Source organism: Dysidea avara, chromosome 14, assembly GCF_963678975.1.
Source record: "Dysidea avara chromosome 14, odDysAvar1.4, whole genome shotgun sequence".
NCBI lineage: Eukaryota > Metazoa > Porifera > Demospongiae > Dictyoceratida > Dysideidae > Dysidea > Dysidea avara.
In genome coordinates this window covers 7274525-7290800 of record NC_089285.1, presented here as the reverse complement: position 1 = coordinate 7290800, position 16276 = coordinate 7274525, and the positions used below count along the sequence as shown (strand labels likewise).

The following is a 16276-nucleotide window of genomic DNA, read 5'->3' as shown; positions in this document are numbered from 1 at the left end:
GCGCCGGGTGCTGGCGCACCCCTTTGATTTTAGCACATATCACGTGATCGTACATCACGTGATTCTTTTTGTATTGTACCCGAGTAATGGACAAGTGTCAGAGACGTATCGTCGAGTTTGTGGCAAGCAAGAAGAAAGCTGCTAGCACAGGTGCTAGGCCGAACAGCACAACCCAAGTTATAATCATCGATGATTCCGATCGAGATTCCGATAGTCAAGAAATGGATACAATTGAAGCGACCACGTTTTCATCCGTTTCCGCTGATGTTCCGGTTCGACAGTTAGACGAAGATTCGGATGAAGACGTTGAAAATGAAGAGGAAATACAGCTGATCCCACAGGTTAGTGCTGTTACACAACAATCACGCGAACAATTAAGTGAAGAAACGGTGTCTCAAGTGGACTCTCCAAGTAGTAATCTTGTAGGCACGCCGGAAATTAGTATTAGTGTAGCAAGGAACACAGCTTCTGACAGTGCCACTGTTTGTAGCACATCAGATGGCTGTGGTTGTGTTGGTTGTAGTGATTTAACTAGGCCAAACCAGCCATTGGATGTGTCCAAATCAAAATGTATGCAATCACATCTTAGCAAAGAAAGGCAGCTAGGGCAGAAGAAACAATACAATAGATCCATACAAACATCCTGGTATAATAAATACCCTTGGATTACTGTCTGCACCGGTCGGTATAAAATATACTGTAGGATCTGTTGCTTAGCAAAGCAACACGGACTATTGTCAACTTCAGTGCTTAAAAATTCATCATTTATCGGTGATGGATTTGGTAATTGGAACAAAGCCCTTGAAAGATTTCACATGCATGAAAATAGTGATATGCATCGTGAAGCAGTAGAGCGGCTTCAGTTGAGGGAGTCTAGTATCCACATTGGCTGTATACTAGACACCAGAGCTGCTCCTGAGCAAGAATTTCACAGGAGCATGCTTCTAAAGTTGTTACGGGCAATCAAATTTTTAGGAAAACAGGGTTTGGCTATTAGGGGTCACAATGAAAATGCAGAGGCTTTTCAAGGTAATCTGTACCAACTTCTCCTGTTACAAGCAGAAGATTGCCCAGGCATGAACGAATGGCTGAGACAACGTGAGTACATTTCACCAACAATTGTAGATGAGCTAATAAAATCAATGGGGAAAAGCATTCTCAGAGACATCATAAGTGAAGTCAGTAGTGCCCCATGGTATGCTATAATTGCTGACGAAGCCACTGATGTTTCAGGTACTGAGCAAGTATCTGTATCAGTTCGTTGGGTTAATAATTGCTATGAAGTTCATGAAGACCTCTTGGGCTTGAAAGAACTCCCTAATACTAAAGCCGTGACCATCCACCATGAAATCAAAGATGTGCTGATGAGATGTTCGTTGTCTATTTCTCAGTGTAGAGGGCAGGCTTACGATGGAGCTAGCAACATGAGCGGCATAAGGAATGGGGCCCAGGCACTATTCAAACAAGAAGAACCTAAAGCTCTTTATGTTCATTGCTTAGCACACAGTTTAAATCTATGTGTACAAGATGTTTCTAAAAAGTGCAAGCTTCTCCGAAACACCCTGGATTTTATTTATAACTTGGTCCAGCTTATAAAATTTTCTCCTAAAAGGCTAAACCTTTTTGAAACTTTAAAAAGCGATGTGACAGTGAACACAGGTGAAACACTGCCTTCATTGAGGACTCTCTGTCCAACTCGATGGACTGTGAGACATGGGGCTATAGCGAGTGTTTTAAAGAATTACAAAGTATTGTTAACTGCTCTTGATACCATACAGGAAGGGCATGATGAATATGCTGCAAAGGCAAGCGGGCTGTTAAATCGGATGGAGCAGTTTGATACTTTTTTTGGCTTAAAACTGGCTCACCAGATATTTGCTCCAGCTGAGCAGTGCTCCACCAATATTCAAGCAGTTAACATTACTGTTCAAGAAGCAATGAAGGCTGCCAATGTGCTTATTTCTCATCTTCGTTCAATACGAAATGAAAGCACATTTAATTGTTTTTATGAACGTGTCATCCATGAGTCACAGTCTCTGACTGCAGAACCCAAGTTGCCTAGAATCCACAAATTGCCTAGAAGGCTGGACCATGGGTCTTCTGCACCTCATCAACACTCGTGTACAAGAGACATGTATCGACAAACTTACTATGAGGCCATTGATACAGTATCAGAAGAAGTTAAAAGGCGATTTGATCAATCAGATATCCAATTGATCCGAGATATAGAGACCCTGTTGCTAACATGTGCTAATGGTACTGGTACAGACTCGTTGTCTCAGGCTTTAGTTAGGTTTCTTGAAGGAGATGTAGATGTCGAGCATTTGAAAGTTCAGTTGCGCATGCTGCCTGATGCGATAAAAACTGCACTCAATGGTACCATCAAAAGAGTCACCAATGTTAGAACTATAGCAGATGCCATGATGCAATCAGAAATTTATCAAAATATGCTCTGTGAAGTTAATAAAGTTCTTTTGCTATATTTCACATTTCCTGTGACTACTTCCACTGCTGAAAGATCATTTTCAAGTCTCCGTAGAATTAAAACTTACTTGCGGAATACGATTAGTGCCTGTAAATTGAACAACCTGTTGCTTATGCATGTTCACCAGCATAGAACTGATAAATTAGATTTAGTTTCAATTGCGAGGGAATTTATATCTGTCAACTCCAGAAGAATGAACTATTTTGGCAAAACAATGTAACAAACTATTTTGGTAAAACAATGTAACACTCTATTCATAATATGTAGCTACTTAGTTTTATTGTGTGTATTAACTTTCCTTTACAGCATGCATTCTCAATGCTCATGTACATAATGCCATTATACCAGTAGCTATACTACATATATATATCAAGTCAGTATTAATTCCATTGATTTTATGTTGTAACATGTTCAGTTTAATCTAATTACATGAATTTTATGCAGTATTTTTGCTATAATGTCGTCAGCGTCTGGGGGGCACAGCCCCCCAGACCCCCTGCGGGTGAGTCGCCTCCAGCCTCAGCACCCTTGCCCTCAAAATCTTCCTACGCCCCTGTCCTAATAAATTTAATGGTAGTTTATTATAAAAAAGCAGAACAAGCCATTTTGTAGAAATGTAGCTAGTATCCAAAGCCATTCTGTTGTACTGACTTGTAAGTTACTAGTAAAGAATGGTAATTTAGTACCCAGATACCAAAATTCTAATGGATATTTGAAAAAAACAACAAAACAAATATTTGTTGCAGTCTTATGTAATTTGTTTGACACTAAAATATTTGCTAATCATTTACAGGCCTTATACTGTTTGCCAACTGTCCATCTGCGAGGCCCTGCAGCTGGTTGGGTGTCACAGTTGCCGGTGAGACTAATCCAGGAGGTCATAAACATTTCACATGTTTCACAGCAATTTCTTATCTTCCAAATCATCCACTGATGAAGTAGCCAACAGCCAAGTTTCCCGTCATTTTAGATAGTTTTTAAACGGGGGCTCTGGAAGACGGGCAAGATGGTGTTCAAAAATTGAAAAGGAACGTGTTGGGATGAATTAGGCCAACTCATGGGCCATTCAGGGCTCAGAACAGGCTAAAATGAAAGGAAATTTACAGCACAGGTCATTGTCCAACACCATGGATCTGTACAGCCACACACAGCCATCTCCTGGTTGGCCAGGGTTCCATCAAGACTCCAGACTACTCGTACGGCTCGCCACTGTGCTTGAAAGAAGCAGCCAGCAAAAGCAGACCACTTTACTCTGGTTGACTGTGACAGTGAAACTTGATAGTACATTCCTTAAGCTTTGTGTTTGTGTAACTTCCTGTCTTGAGTGACAAGAACGGTTTTTGCAGATTCAGTCACATATACAAATTTATGAGGCAGAATTATACTGATATAGAACAGATATGATGTCTGGCATGTTGCTAAAGGTAAATAAATTGTGTGCTTGCATATGACTTATCTTGTGCCTATTTAGAGCTGAAGGAAAATTTGTAAAAAGCTGCTAAATACAAGGATTGTGCTGTGTGGTTGGGGAGTGGACCAAGAGCATCACCAACCACATGTATTGGTTTGCAGCATCTTCCCCAGATGGTGATGAAATGGTGAAGAGATGAAAATCTTTAATTGACCGTCACTGTAATGACCACGCTGTTGCTATAGTCACCAATACCAGGTATATTTTACATGCAATATTTCAAATATTATTAATATACACTGAGGTAGTAAGGCATGCAAGAAGGTTAGTGACATCATCAGCAACAACAGCTTGTAGGTGAAAGAGCAATTTGTAGTGGATTGCGCTGTACAGCATGACACATCACTGCAATTAACTTTGCAACTTTTACTAATTACTAACAACATTTTATTGAGGTACCGACATTCTTTTGCAGCTTGGAATGATCACTGAGATAATATGATAGCACTCTGTATGCCGTGTATGTCAGTTATGCTGCTAATATGTGTATAAAATACTGCATAGAGAATGATTGAACATAATAAACATGAATTATGTAGGTTTTCCTAGACTGAAGACTTGACTCTCAGCATTTGTTGGCATTTTCTAAAATGTAGCCACGACTCATGATGATTTGGTACAGTTTTGAAGCATCAATTGATCGACGTGAGTTGTACCTGCTGCAGTGACAGTCAGAGCCTGCATGGCTGCTATAGCAGTTGAATGTTAGAGAGCTGCCAAGTGTCTATAGAAAAGCAGTGCCACTATAGCTACCTGTATGTACAAACAGGAGAAAAAAAAGGTATAGTTAGGGACAGATAGACTAGACAATGGACACCAGACCCATTTTAAAGATACAATATGCAGTGTGTCTCCGGCATATGCAACAGTTGAAAATTATTTTGGTTTGCAAGTGTTCGGATAGCCATAGCAAACAATACACAATGGCTGAAGAGATCACGTGGCAAATGATTTATAGCTATGCATATATATGACAAGAAGTAGCTAGCATCAAGTCATTACTAGAAATGTCACACATAAAATCACATCTCAATCATAAATTACGACATTTTTACATCAAACAACTGTATTCCTTATACATGCATAACACTGCCCAGTAACTATCTGCCATCTACACACCAACAGTTACAAGCTGCCAGCAGCAAACCCATACCACAATTCAGTGACCTTATATTATTTTAATTTATTTACACAAAATAGCCGCAGTCATAGTCTATAGGGTGGTGGTTCCTGCAACAATCACCCTTTTCTCAAATATATATGCTTATATGCTTACAAAGAAAGTGTACAACTAATTCACATATAAGACTGCTGTCCCATGAGATATTTGTGAAGATTACTTTAATCGGTGCATTGATGAGACAATGCCGGCATGGACACTATCAGTATTGGTGACCACTGAGATTTCTAATATGGACATACAGTGTCACTTTGGTTTGGACTTGAAGATTCAGCTTGCTGACTCTTATAACCTTTCCTGTCATTAAATCTAGGATATACAACAGTAAAATGTGTAGACAATTAAAGTGAATATAAAAAATAATTTATATTATAAAGTTTACAAACAAGAATATTTCGCAGTATTGCTTATGGGTAACAGACAGAAAACTCCATGTGAACCATTTCTATAGGATTGAATTCCTAGAAATACATGATAAGTCCGCAATAACTACTCAGACAATGTTTAAAAACCTCCAAAGTTCACCATTGCAAATCGAAAACTGAAAGAGTCTTTTGTTGTATTTTCGCCTGAAAACTAATTTTGTAGGGACTCAACCTAGTCAGAAAGACACGAAATTGATTTATCTGTTACTTGGGATAATTTACAGCAGATTTGGACACTTCTTCAGAGCTCCAAAACCTCCAAACTTTCAGGGCATGATAAATGGCGATTCAGTAAACAAAACGGATAGTGGTACGCATCGCTCTCGGATTTTCGACGATCGTTTGTCAGTTACACAACTGTATTCAACTTAAATCCTTCAAATACAACAGCCAAGATGCCAAATTGCTTTTCCTCTCCTCTTCTTCATCGGTAAGATGAAACCATAGTAATCAAAGGAAAGGTGTTGAATATTTCAACGCTGACGGCTCGTGGTTTTTGTACAGGAATTCCTCTGGTTTCCAATCCCGGGTAGGGAATATATAATCTATGGTATTCTACATGTGGCTAACTTCAGAATCTTTAGTTCCAGTGGGTAGGCTAGAACTCACACTAGTACAAGGACTGGGCTCCTTGTCATGTACACTGGCTCAAAGCAATATGGCGATACTTTGGATGGTAGAGACAAGTACAACTCTTTGCTCGCCTCTGCTGCTAAGTATGTGAATGAAGATGTCTGAATCATTGCTGGTTGATGAATTGCGTGAGCTGCCACTTTCTGCCATTGTAACACTTGTAAAACTCTGGCAGTTCCCGATCATACATCACAGGTTCAATTATTTGTGACATGACCGAGCTTTGCGGGTAAACATCTCAGTATATTATTACAATGAAATGGTGTTTTTGTGCACTGCACGTTATAAACAACACATCCATATAACAAAATAGGAAGTAAAATTTCCATTTCAATTGACCTTTATTTAAGGCAGTCTTAAGTGCATATCTTGAGATGCACCAAACAATGTGCATTTATTCGCTTATGATACACACATGAAGATAACACATCCAGATCTTGGCAGTTGTATGTAGGTTATAGGAGGTATTTGAAAAAAAAGGGACTATGTATTTCTCTTGAAAGAAGAACAATTGATGTCACATTTGAGGTAAGTGAGTTATGTGCCAAATTCACATATGCTTGGTGATATTGGCCACAATTATCATAGTCTTACTGTATAAAGGCAGCATTGCTACCACAGGCTGAGAAATGTAATGAGTACAAACTTTGATGATGATGATGAAATTAATTTTCAACATACTTTATTCAAAGAACAGCCATGCATACCAGGTGCTTTGTAAGGAAGCCTTAAGATCTAGTCGATATACAGAGTACAATCCCCTGATTAGCTAGTTTGTAGCTATTATGTAAACTTCTTTAAAATGACCACCAATGTTACATATGTTAAGTTGGTGGTATTAGATATAGCAAAAAGTCCATAACAGCTATCAGATGATTACATAAAGACGTGCAAGGCACACATGGTTTACAGTGGATAGAAACAGTGCATCACCGTAGACCTGGTGAATGATACAATGAGGGAAAGTAATGCAAAAGCCAAGTAGATTTTTTCCTTGTGCACCCATGTCATTATTGTTGCTATTGACTAATATGAGCAGCTGTCACAGCTTGCAAGTTATTACACAGTTATTATACGCCTATGTAGCAAAACCCCTCATAGAATGACTTTTAGAAAAGTAAATAACGCATGCTATAAAGAAATAATACGTTAACATACATACTAATATTTCAAATGTTGGGTGAGGGAATCTTGGAGAGAATTGGAAATGTACCAACCCACACACTGGAGTCACCAAAAATTACCGAGAGCATTAATGGTAAGTAGCTGTATAAAATAGTATTACACATATATACAGTAGCTACTAGCATAACATTACACTTATGGTGATGAAAGATTCAGAGAATCAAAAGCCAGTGCCAGTTGTTTAATACTATACTATAACCTCAACCATGCCATCAAACACACATGTACAGTGACTGCATTGATGTGAGAGTTTATGGAGTCACTGGTGCATTATATTAAGGATAGCTTGAACTCATGTATGAGTAAACCATTTTGAGAGCTAAGACACTGGATGATGCAGACAATGATTCAATGATTTACCCACTTCTCAAAAGAGCTCTGTGGAACTTTTACTTTGAAGAATGGAATCCACAGAAGCCTGAATCTCCACTTGTGGTGGCACCACAGTCCCACCTTGGAAACCTTAAGACTGTTGTTGGTCAATTAGTTCAGTAAACCTGAGACCACCTTTAGGTGAGAGTCATGAGAAAGTTGAAGTCTTTTAAATCTACCCACAACAATTCATTTTACTATGTGCACATCATTATAATGATCAAGTCAAACACTTCATTTTTTGGTTAATTCAGATAGCCTCATACGACAATTCGAATATATCAACTAGAGGTGTACGATATAATATCGGCCACCAATATGGCCAATATCGGTATCGGTACAGAACAGCAGGAGGACCGATATCGCTACTGATATTTATACAGCAGCAATAGTTTGGATTGTGCATTGCTTTTCTACATTATTCATGTGGCTCTTTAGTGCCAGTGGCTTATTGTTCACTCTGAAACAAGCGCTACGCTACGAGAAGCCATATAAATACACGCGATTCTACTGTCTTGCTGGAAAGCTATCACAGACACAGTGTTTATAAATGAAGCAGTTATAGAGTAGCTACCTTGTAATAAAAAGAAGGGTCACAGGATAACCAAGGAAACTTGCTGTACCAGCTTTCTCACATTAGAATGCAGAAATATCTGTATAAGGCTTCATGGGAGTATACATAAAAATGTTTGTGGGTGCCTAATTGTCTGGATTGCACAATAGAAACCCAAGCTGTATACCACCACCACAGGCAGAGTATAGCAATGAATACATGCACATGTTGTTGTAGGGTAGGTAAATGTACACTTTTAACTATAATGCAAATATCAGATCGACTATCAGTTATCGGCCTCTTTTGGTGGCACCAATATCGAATATCGGTACATGCCAAAAACGCATATTGGTACACCTCTAATATCAACAGAGTAAGAAATTTTTTTTTTCACTTTCAAAAGCTAACAGGTGGATATCAACAGCCAACAACCAAAACCAACAAATCACTGTCCACCAAAGCCCAACAAAAACTAATGGGGACAATGATCAATATTCATGTAGGTATGTACCTGAACAGATTTATTATAAGTCAGCTACAGAGAGCCATCTTCCAACCTCTTTAGCATGTGTGCTTAAACAAAATGGTGATGGTATGGTCAATTCTACAGCTATATTGAGGCAATAGTAGCCCAAACTTTACCCCTGGCTCATTGCTCCAGTCACACAGCCATATAATATCAACCAAGGCTGTTATCCCTGTTGAAACAAAGAAAAAAAATACAACACAAGGGGTCAAGAGAACAAAAAAGGTTTGGACTGTACTACAGTTAACAGGTGGTTGTAGTTAATTAGCAGCCACTAGAGTGTTAAATTAATATGCAGGTGTGTAATTAAAATAATGATGATATGGAGTTCATTATCCACCTCCTGGATGAACAAGCAGTTACCCAGGACACATGGACCTCTTAATTACCTTGAGAGTAACTAGTTGGTTTGACCCATGTAGATGTTATGTACATGATACAAAGATGATGAAACACAATAAACTAATTACACAAATGTGTGAATTAACAACTGGAATAAGTGAAGGTGTGGTTTGTGCTGAGTCTTGTCTTGTTTACCTCCAAATATGGTAGCTACTGTTCATTGTAAGCAGTTCTGACAAACAACAGCATTATAGCAATACATAAAACAACACAAACACATTTAGGCTTGGAGAACAAGGTCCTTTACTGGAGGAAAATCTTGTTTGTTGAGCAGACTCTGGTCAGCTATCCATTTCACACCACACCATTACATGGCGACTTATATTATTAGTTGCATTGTATATTTACAATTGTTAACGCTCATGTATACAAGTATTGAGAGATAACAAAGGGTACAGCCAGACCTTGTATTTACCCGTAACAAACTACAAATATACTAACCCCAAGTACCCGGGGTTAGTATATAAAGTGATCTGACCATTCTGACGAAGCGAGACTATATCATCTGTCGCTCTAACACCTCGGGATCACATCGCTTCCGTTGGTGCCACTGCAAAATAGAAAACATAACAAAAGTTACAGGATTAAAGGTCATACCAGTGTCATTGTGAGACAGACTTCACACAAAATCTACAGTCACGTCAGTCAGCTGAATCAGCGACAACATTCAATACGCATGCGCAAACCTGCAAAGTGCATTATAGTGCATTAATAAGAGTTGGTCCTGATAATCAGCCAGAGTGAAAAGTATCTACGAGTGCAGTCACGAGTCACGAGTCACGTAAGTACTGTGGAATTACCGTCCGTACCGTCCGCTTGAACATTAAATGCGTGGGAAATATTCTTTTCACCACGTGACCATAGATATGCAGTGATATACTGTCTGGGGTTAGTATATCTGTACAGGAGTTCATAAGCCCGTAGGGCTTCTGTGACGTAACTACCAGAAACCGCAAATTAGAAAGTGCACTTGCAGTGAGACCTGAGGTTAAAATGAGTGAGTGAGACTTGCTTACTTGTGCGTGAATCTCCTCAGTAGAAATATTCCTGTAAAAATGGCCACTTTCTTTGGCTATTTTCAGTTATACCTCTCCATTTTTAGCCATTAGAGCACTGTTTAGTGCTTTGCCAAGAGATCTGAAATGAAATTAGCTTACATTACAGGGGGGGGGGGTTCCAAGGGTTTCATGGAACCCCCCTTTTGAAAGAGCCTCTCTTACTCGAGATACTCTAATAGAGCAGTCAAATCGATATACTCTAATAGAGCAGTCACAGTAGTCCTTTGTGGAGCTGTGTAGCAAGTTATGTATCTAGATATAAATAAGGAAATATAGTTGGTAAGGGTATCTATGGTGAGGGGTAGCTGTTGTCAGCAGGTGATGATCTTTTTTTTTTTTTTGGTCTTCAACTTACAGCTAGGCTGAAGTTGCAATTCCAAAAATGGAACCCCCCTAGTCTGGATCTGCCCCTGCATTAGATCTTAATTTTCCAGCAATTACAATGCGTGAGATGGAAAGCCGTGCGTGGGACAACAATCCAATGCGTGTGACTCACGTGTAATGTGTGACAGTTGAGGTGTCTGGACTATTGCATTGATCGCCATAGCGTTTTCTGGTATCCATGTATGTTTCGTGAGTTCAATGCCTGATTTACCAGACTAGAGATTACACATGATTTTTTCCCTCTAGCAGGGGTTAGTCACTTGAAAACTCACAATGATATCTCCTGATTTTGCCATTAATTTCATATTTCTAATTAAAATTCATATTTTAGACAAAATTTCACAAATTTTATGTAAATTTTTTCTATTTATTTCTGTGTACATTTCAACAGGATGTTGGGATGTTAAAGTGATTTCTTGGCCTGGAATCGACAAACAGATGCTGAGAAGACAGTCAAAAAGTGAGTAGCTAACTTGTAGATTGCCGTCACCAGTTGTTTCATACTGGAATATAACTAGATGAATAAAAGAGGAATAGGGATCACTGAAAAAAGCCACCAAACAAGAAGGGGTTTCTGGGGTGGTAATGTAAACCACAACTCCCTATTTGACTCTCTACATGTCATAAATTTTAGTTACACGCTCCGTCACTTTGAGAGAGTCAAAATAGGGATTTGTGGATTGCATTACCACCCCAGCGATCCCTTCTTGTTTCATGGCTTTTTTTTTCAGCTATCCCTATTCCCCTTTTAAAAATTTATATTCATCTCTTTTGTGTACTTTTTATTAATCCAGTAATGGATTTGTTTTATTGGTAAAGATATTTGCTGTAGATATGTAGAGCAATATATGTTAGTGGGTATCAATTTCAGTGTAAGCTTAATTGTTGTTATCAGACATACTTGACTGTGAGTATTTATGGTTGTGGATGAGACTATACAGTCCTACTATATTAAGCAGCTGTAGTCTAACTTGTATTACTACATGTGTCAGAACTCTAGTCATTGTCATCACATTAGCATCCTCATATAGTGTTCATGAATACACACCAGATGGTTGAGCTAGCTACCTATCATAAGACATGGAACTCTGACAAGTATATAATTACAAGTTAAATAGTCAGTGGTTGTGCATTTCAGCCAAGACCATACACTATAAGATAGGTAATATAGTTTGTGCAGTTTGTTCATGTGAATATTGTATCCATTGGGTATACCACGGTGATTAAAATCTGTTGTGGACATGTATTAATGTATATGGCTTCCCACAAACAATAATATTGCATTTACGTATATGTTAAAGCACAGCCGCGAGTGCTATATGAAAAATAAAGTACGAGACGCGCGGCCGAGATGCTAATAAAGCACAAGGCGAAATATAGCACGAGCAAGGCTATGCTTTAAATGATTTATGGAACTTTCTAGTCGTGTAGCTTCACCATACACTAGGACTTGTAATTAACAAGCGTTGCACGAACTATTAGCAGCCTGAACGCACACAAAGTAGTTTAATAAAGTAACTCACGCGTATTTCACCATAGTTTGGCATAGTAGACGTTCATCGCGTCTTTTGGCAGGTTTTGTTCGCAACCCACAATCGATTCTATTGTGAGTCACACGGTGAAGTATTTCCGTGATATCTCCAGGACTTGTCCGTTTACATTAACAAACGTAACAGCAACGTTACCTTCTCCCACCCATCATCAAAGCATTGAGGTATGTCTATAAAAGCAATCCAGTGGTGGAACTCGTATTGGCTGGGGTGATTGATCACTCAGCGCGGCGAGGCTATCAGCCTTCACCTGCTTGGATGATTAGTTGTACTGGCGCGAGCCCCATAGGCTATTAGCCTACACTAAGGCACGTGAGCAACTGTGCTTTATTGCCCACAAAGAGTGCTTTATTGCACCGCAAAGAGTGCTTTATTGAACGAATAAAGCACTCTTTGCGGTGCAATAAAGCACTCTTTGTGGTCGATGAAGCAGTTGGCTAGCTGAGAGTGTACTTTATGAAATTTAAAGTAAACTTTTTCCTTTGATCTCGCCCACGCAAAGTTCTATAAACTGAAATAAATTGTTTCATGTACCACATTATATGCAGTTAGTGTAGAGTAGCTAATCTGCACACACACACACATCATTCACAGCTGCAATGTCTATTGTAGACCATGGGTTAGGCCACTCCAAGTAAATTCACTGGACTTGGGCATATTTGCATGCAGGCAGGCTGTCCATTTCCATTATTATAAGATTGGTAACTTATTCAAGCCATTGTTTGCCTGACACAACCATAAAAGCTGCATAAAAGCATGTTTAGGCTTGTACCTTCCTTTTTAAGTTCCAAAAATAACACAAACATGAATTTGCAGACTTGATAGCACTGATGACACGTGAAGTGACACTGGCTTTTTACTGAACCAGTACATTGTGCAGGAATAACCAGAAAATAATGAAAGAATACGGAATAATGGAATATTTAGAGCTCACAATAACCAGATGCGGGTGGTGGACAGGAAATAATTTGGAGTAGCCTTATAAGCATAATGAAGCCATATTGTTTACACAATATGGTCAAACAATTATGGCACTCACAAATATAGTTCTCATTTACTAACGAGGGGTGGTCACTACCAGTACTGTATAATGAGAATTTTACAAAAAGTTTAATGTATGAAAATTTTGAAAAGTACAAAAGATTTTTGTCGGAAATGGCACTTTTGGCATATTTTAAGTGAGTTAATGTCAAGAGACAGAGTAAAGCCTGTGGTGTTTTGCCAAAGTCAGATGGCTCCTTGCATAGTAACTAAGGTGTTGTTCGGTTAGGTCAACATCTTCCATTTTCTGGTTGTAATCTCTGATCATGGCAAAACAAGACATCTGCGTTTTATCTTTTGCTCCTTTCTGTGTTCTCATGGCTATTTGGACTGCCTTTTGATATAAAGTGTTCATCAAATACGCATCTCTTCTATCTTTCCACCTAAAGCTGTGAAACTGTTAGAGAAGTCATAATCAGTTACTGGATACACTATGACTGCCGGTTATCCGGTTAACTGCCTGGTTTCCTCACTCTCCTGATTAATGACAGAATTTGCTAAGAAAACCAGCCATACACCAAATGTTATGTTATTTTATCATAATATAGACACACTGAACCACATTAGTACACAAAACTAAAACCGTGCAGTAACAATGCGGCATACAAAATGTCAAAAATTTATAAAAGATTTAGTGTTAGTACACATAATCAAACAGTATACTATCCTTGTCCTTGAGACTAAGTAAATAGAAATTGCTTTAAACGTAGAGGGATATTTTCATGTAGAAAAACAAGCTTTTTTTACATTTTCTGGAAGTAGAGCTGTTCTTTTGGTACTCACAATGTTCCCTGCAATACTAAATGGACGTTCTTAGGGATACAGATGTAGCCACAATACCTGCAAGTATTTCTGGGCCAGTTTAGCTAGGTTTGGCAGGATATGCTTATTCAAATTCCACCACTGTAGTGGCTTTTCCCTCAGAACTATGACTGGCTTTCCCTTGTAATGACTTATCTCAGCCTGCACAATCTCACTTCTTGATACAGCAGCTGCTCCACTAGTAGCAGATTAATCTTCAAATCGCTTATTGAGCAATTTTTCTAGTCTTGGTTTCTTGCGGGGAGCACTTTCTTCTGTGACATCTGTTTCTACTTCGCTGACTTCAGTGACTACAACATCTTCACACTCTTCACCACTAGAAACATATGCTACTAACTCATCAGATATATCTTTAACTTCTTCCTTGACATATGTGCTGAAGTCTTGAATGTAGGATCCAAAGGGCTCGCTTTATTCAAACACGGGGAGACAGTTGGATCCTGGTATGTAGTGTCCATGTCAATGGCTGATAAACGTTTGAACCTTTCAATATGTTAGAACAATAAACATCAAATAAATTAGAGAAGCTTTTACATGAAAATTATTTACGATAACAGTACATAACATCAACTAATAGAAATGGATTGTAATGGAATCAATTTTCATTGTTTGCTTGGAGTACTGCCATATCTTGAGCATCTCTTTTATGACTTGAATTTTAAATACAACTTATACGATGCCTTTGACTCTGTCATAATTTTTTTTCACCCGCAGCAGTGACAGCACTCTTTGTCACACCAAACATTTTCTGAATGTATCCTTCAAACTTAGAATTTATCGCATTATGCAGGAGTAAAAATGGATGAAAGCTCCCATCATGGCTCTTTGTGATCTGGAGTATCATCTTTCATATCTGCTTCAATTAGTGTATGATGTTTAGTCCTTATTAAGAAATCACTCTTAGGAAAGTAAATGTATGATTTAAAATAACTTTTTGCTGTTTTGAGCATGATTACATAATGAATATTTTCTTGTACCTGTTTTGTAATTTCGGACAGTGCTAGAACTTCAACAATGACTTGTCTGTCACTTCCTGAATTGCTAAATGTCCCATCTTTTTTACAGATGTGGAAACCACATTAAACAATTCTTGATAAGGTGTAAGAAAATCACATGGAATACCAACCATACTTGTGGGGTTACCATTGCATTCTTCACATGCTATTATGTTGTAATACCTGAGGGTAGATTGCCTTCAGCAGCCTCAACTCCTACTTCCTCATGGGAGTGTATAAACAGTGGAATGGACTACTGGAATGGTGGAATGGAAATTTTTAAAGTTCAATATACACTCCCTTCCTCATACACATTGTAACTCAGTGGGCCGAAAGTCATTAGTTTTGTTATTAGCACACTTTTGTGATCATTTTCTGTTGATATTGTAGCATCTATTGTGATGTACATATTCCTGCAATGGTAGGCTTTATAGCTTCAACAGAAACTACGTATCACATCTGCCTGACATGACAGCCAATCTTGTTGTTTTTCCACATCTGTTCATTCTTTAACCTGATTTGAAGGCATAAAGTTAGTCAAGTCTTCTAAAGTTAATTCAGCTGGTTTAGCAACAGCTTCAAACTCATTGTGACTGGAAAAGTGGCTGAAGGATTTATGTGAGCTTCCATTGAGCGATTCATTCAATCCTTTACTTGAACTTATTCTGATGAAAAAACTGAGATGCAAAATCATGGAAAATACTATCAATTGATGTGAAAGACAAATGAGATGAATATAGTTTTGTTAAGTTTTGCTTCTTCAGATGTAAAATCTTGAACGGCACTGTAAAGTGGCCCTAGGGAGGGTATAGTAGGATAAGACTCGGAACTGAGGTAAGTTGTGACATCTTTGTTTGGTTCCAACACTATCCACCACATCTTCTAAAAGCCTCAATTCACTAGAACTGAGCTCTAAGTGAGTCAGGTCTCTTCTTCTCTGAAATACAGCTAGTTGTTGTTCACATGCTCTCTTGATCATGTCATACATGGAGTTCCACCTAGTGAACACATCTTGGATCAGAGAGTGTTCAGGCAATTCCAGTAGGTTTTGCTTTGATGTCAATGCTTCATGGTCTGATGAAAATGGGTAACTGCTTTTCGGCAACGAGCTATAGCAGTAACAAGGGATCTTTCCTTTGATGCTGCTTCAACAGACAAGTTGAGGGCATGCCCAATACAAGGAATATGCATCTT

The 16276-nt window shown here is 38.6% G+C and overlaps 1 protein-coding gene and 1 long non-coding RNA gene across 2 annotated transcripts; both read left to right on the top strand.

Annotated features, from left to right (window-relative positions):
- On the top strand, nt 1-2931 carry LOC136244561 (zinc finger MYM-type protein 1-like). Its single transcript, XM_066036131.1, has one exon. It carries the CDS (start codon nt 87-89, stop codon nt 2703-2705), a length of 2619 nt encoding a protein of 872 aa, XP_065892203.1. The 5' UTR covers nt 1-86; the 3' UTR covers nt 2706-2931.
- A 6978-nt stretch (nt 2932-9909) lies between these two features.
- On the top strand, nt 9910-13131 carry LOC136244644 (uncharacterized). The gene is made up of 3 exons (XR_010695489.1): nt 9910-10013; nt 11066-11134; nt 13041-13131. It is a non-coding gene; the product is annotated as an uncharacterized lncRNA (long non-coding RNA).
- The last annotated feature ends 3145 nt before the right edge of the window (nt 13132-16276 follow it).

Excerpts from the sequence above, each read along its gene's own strand:
- LOC136244561 (XM_066036131.1), top strand. The coding sequence starts at position 87 with ATGGACAAGTGTCAGAGACGTATCGTCGAGTTTGTGGCAAGCAAGAAG.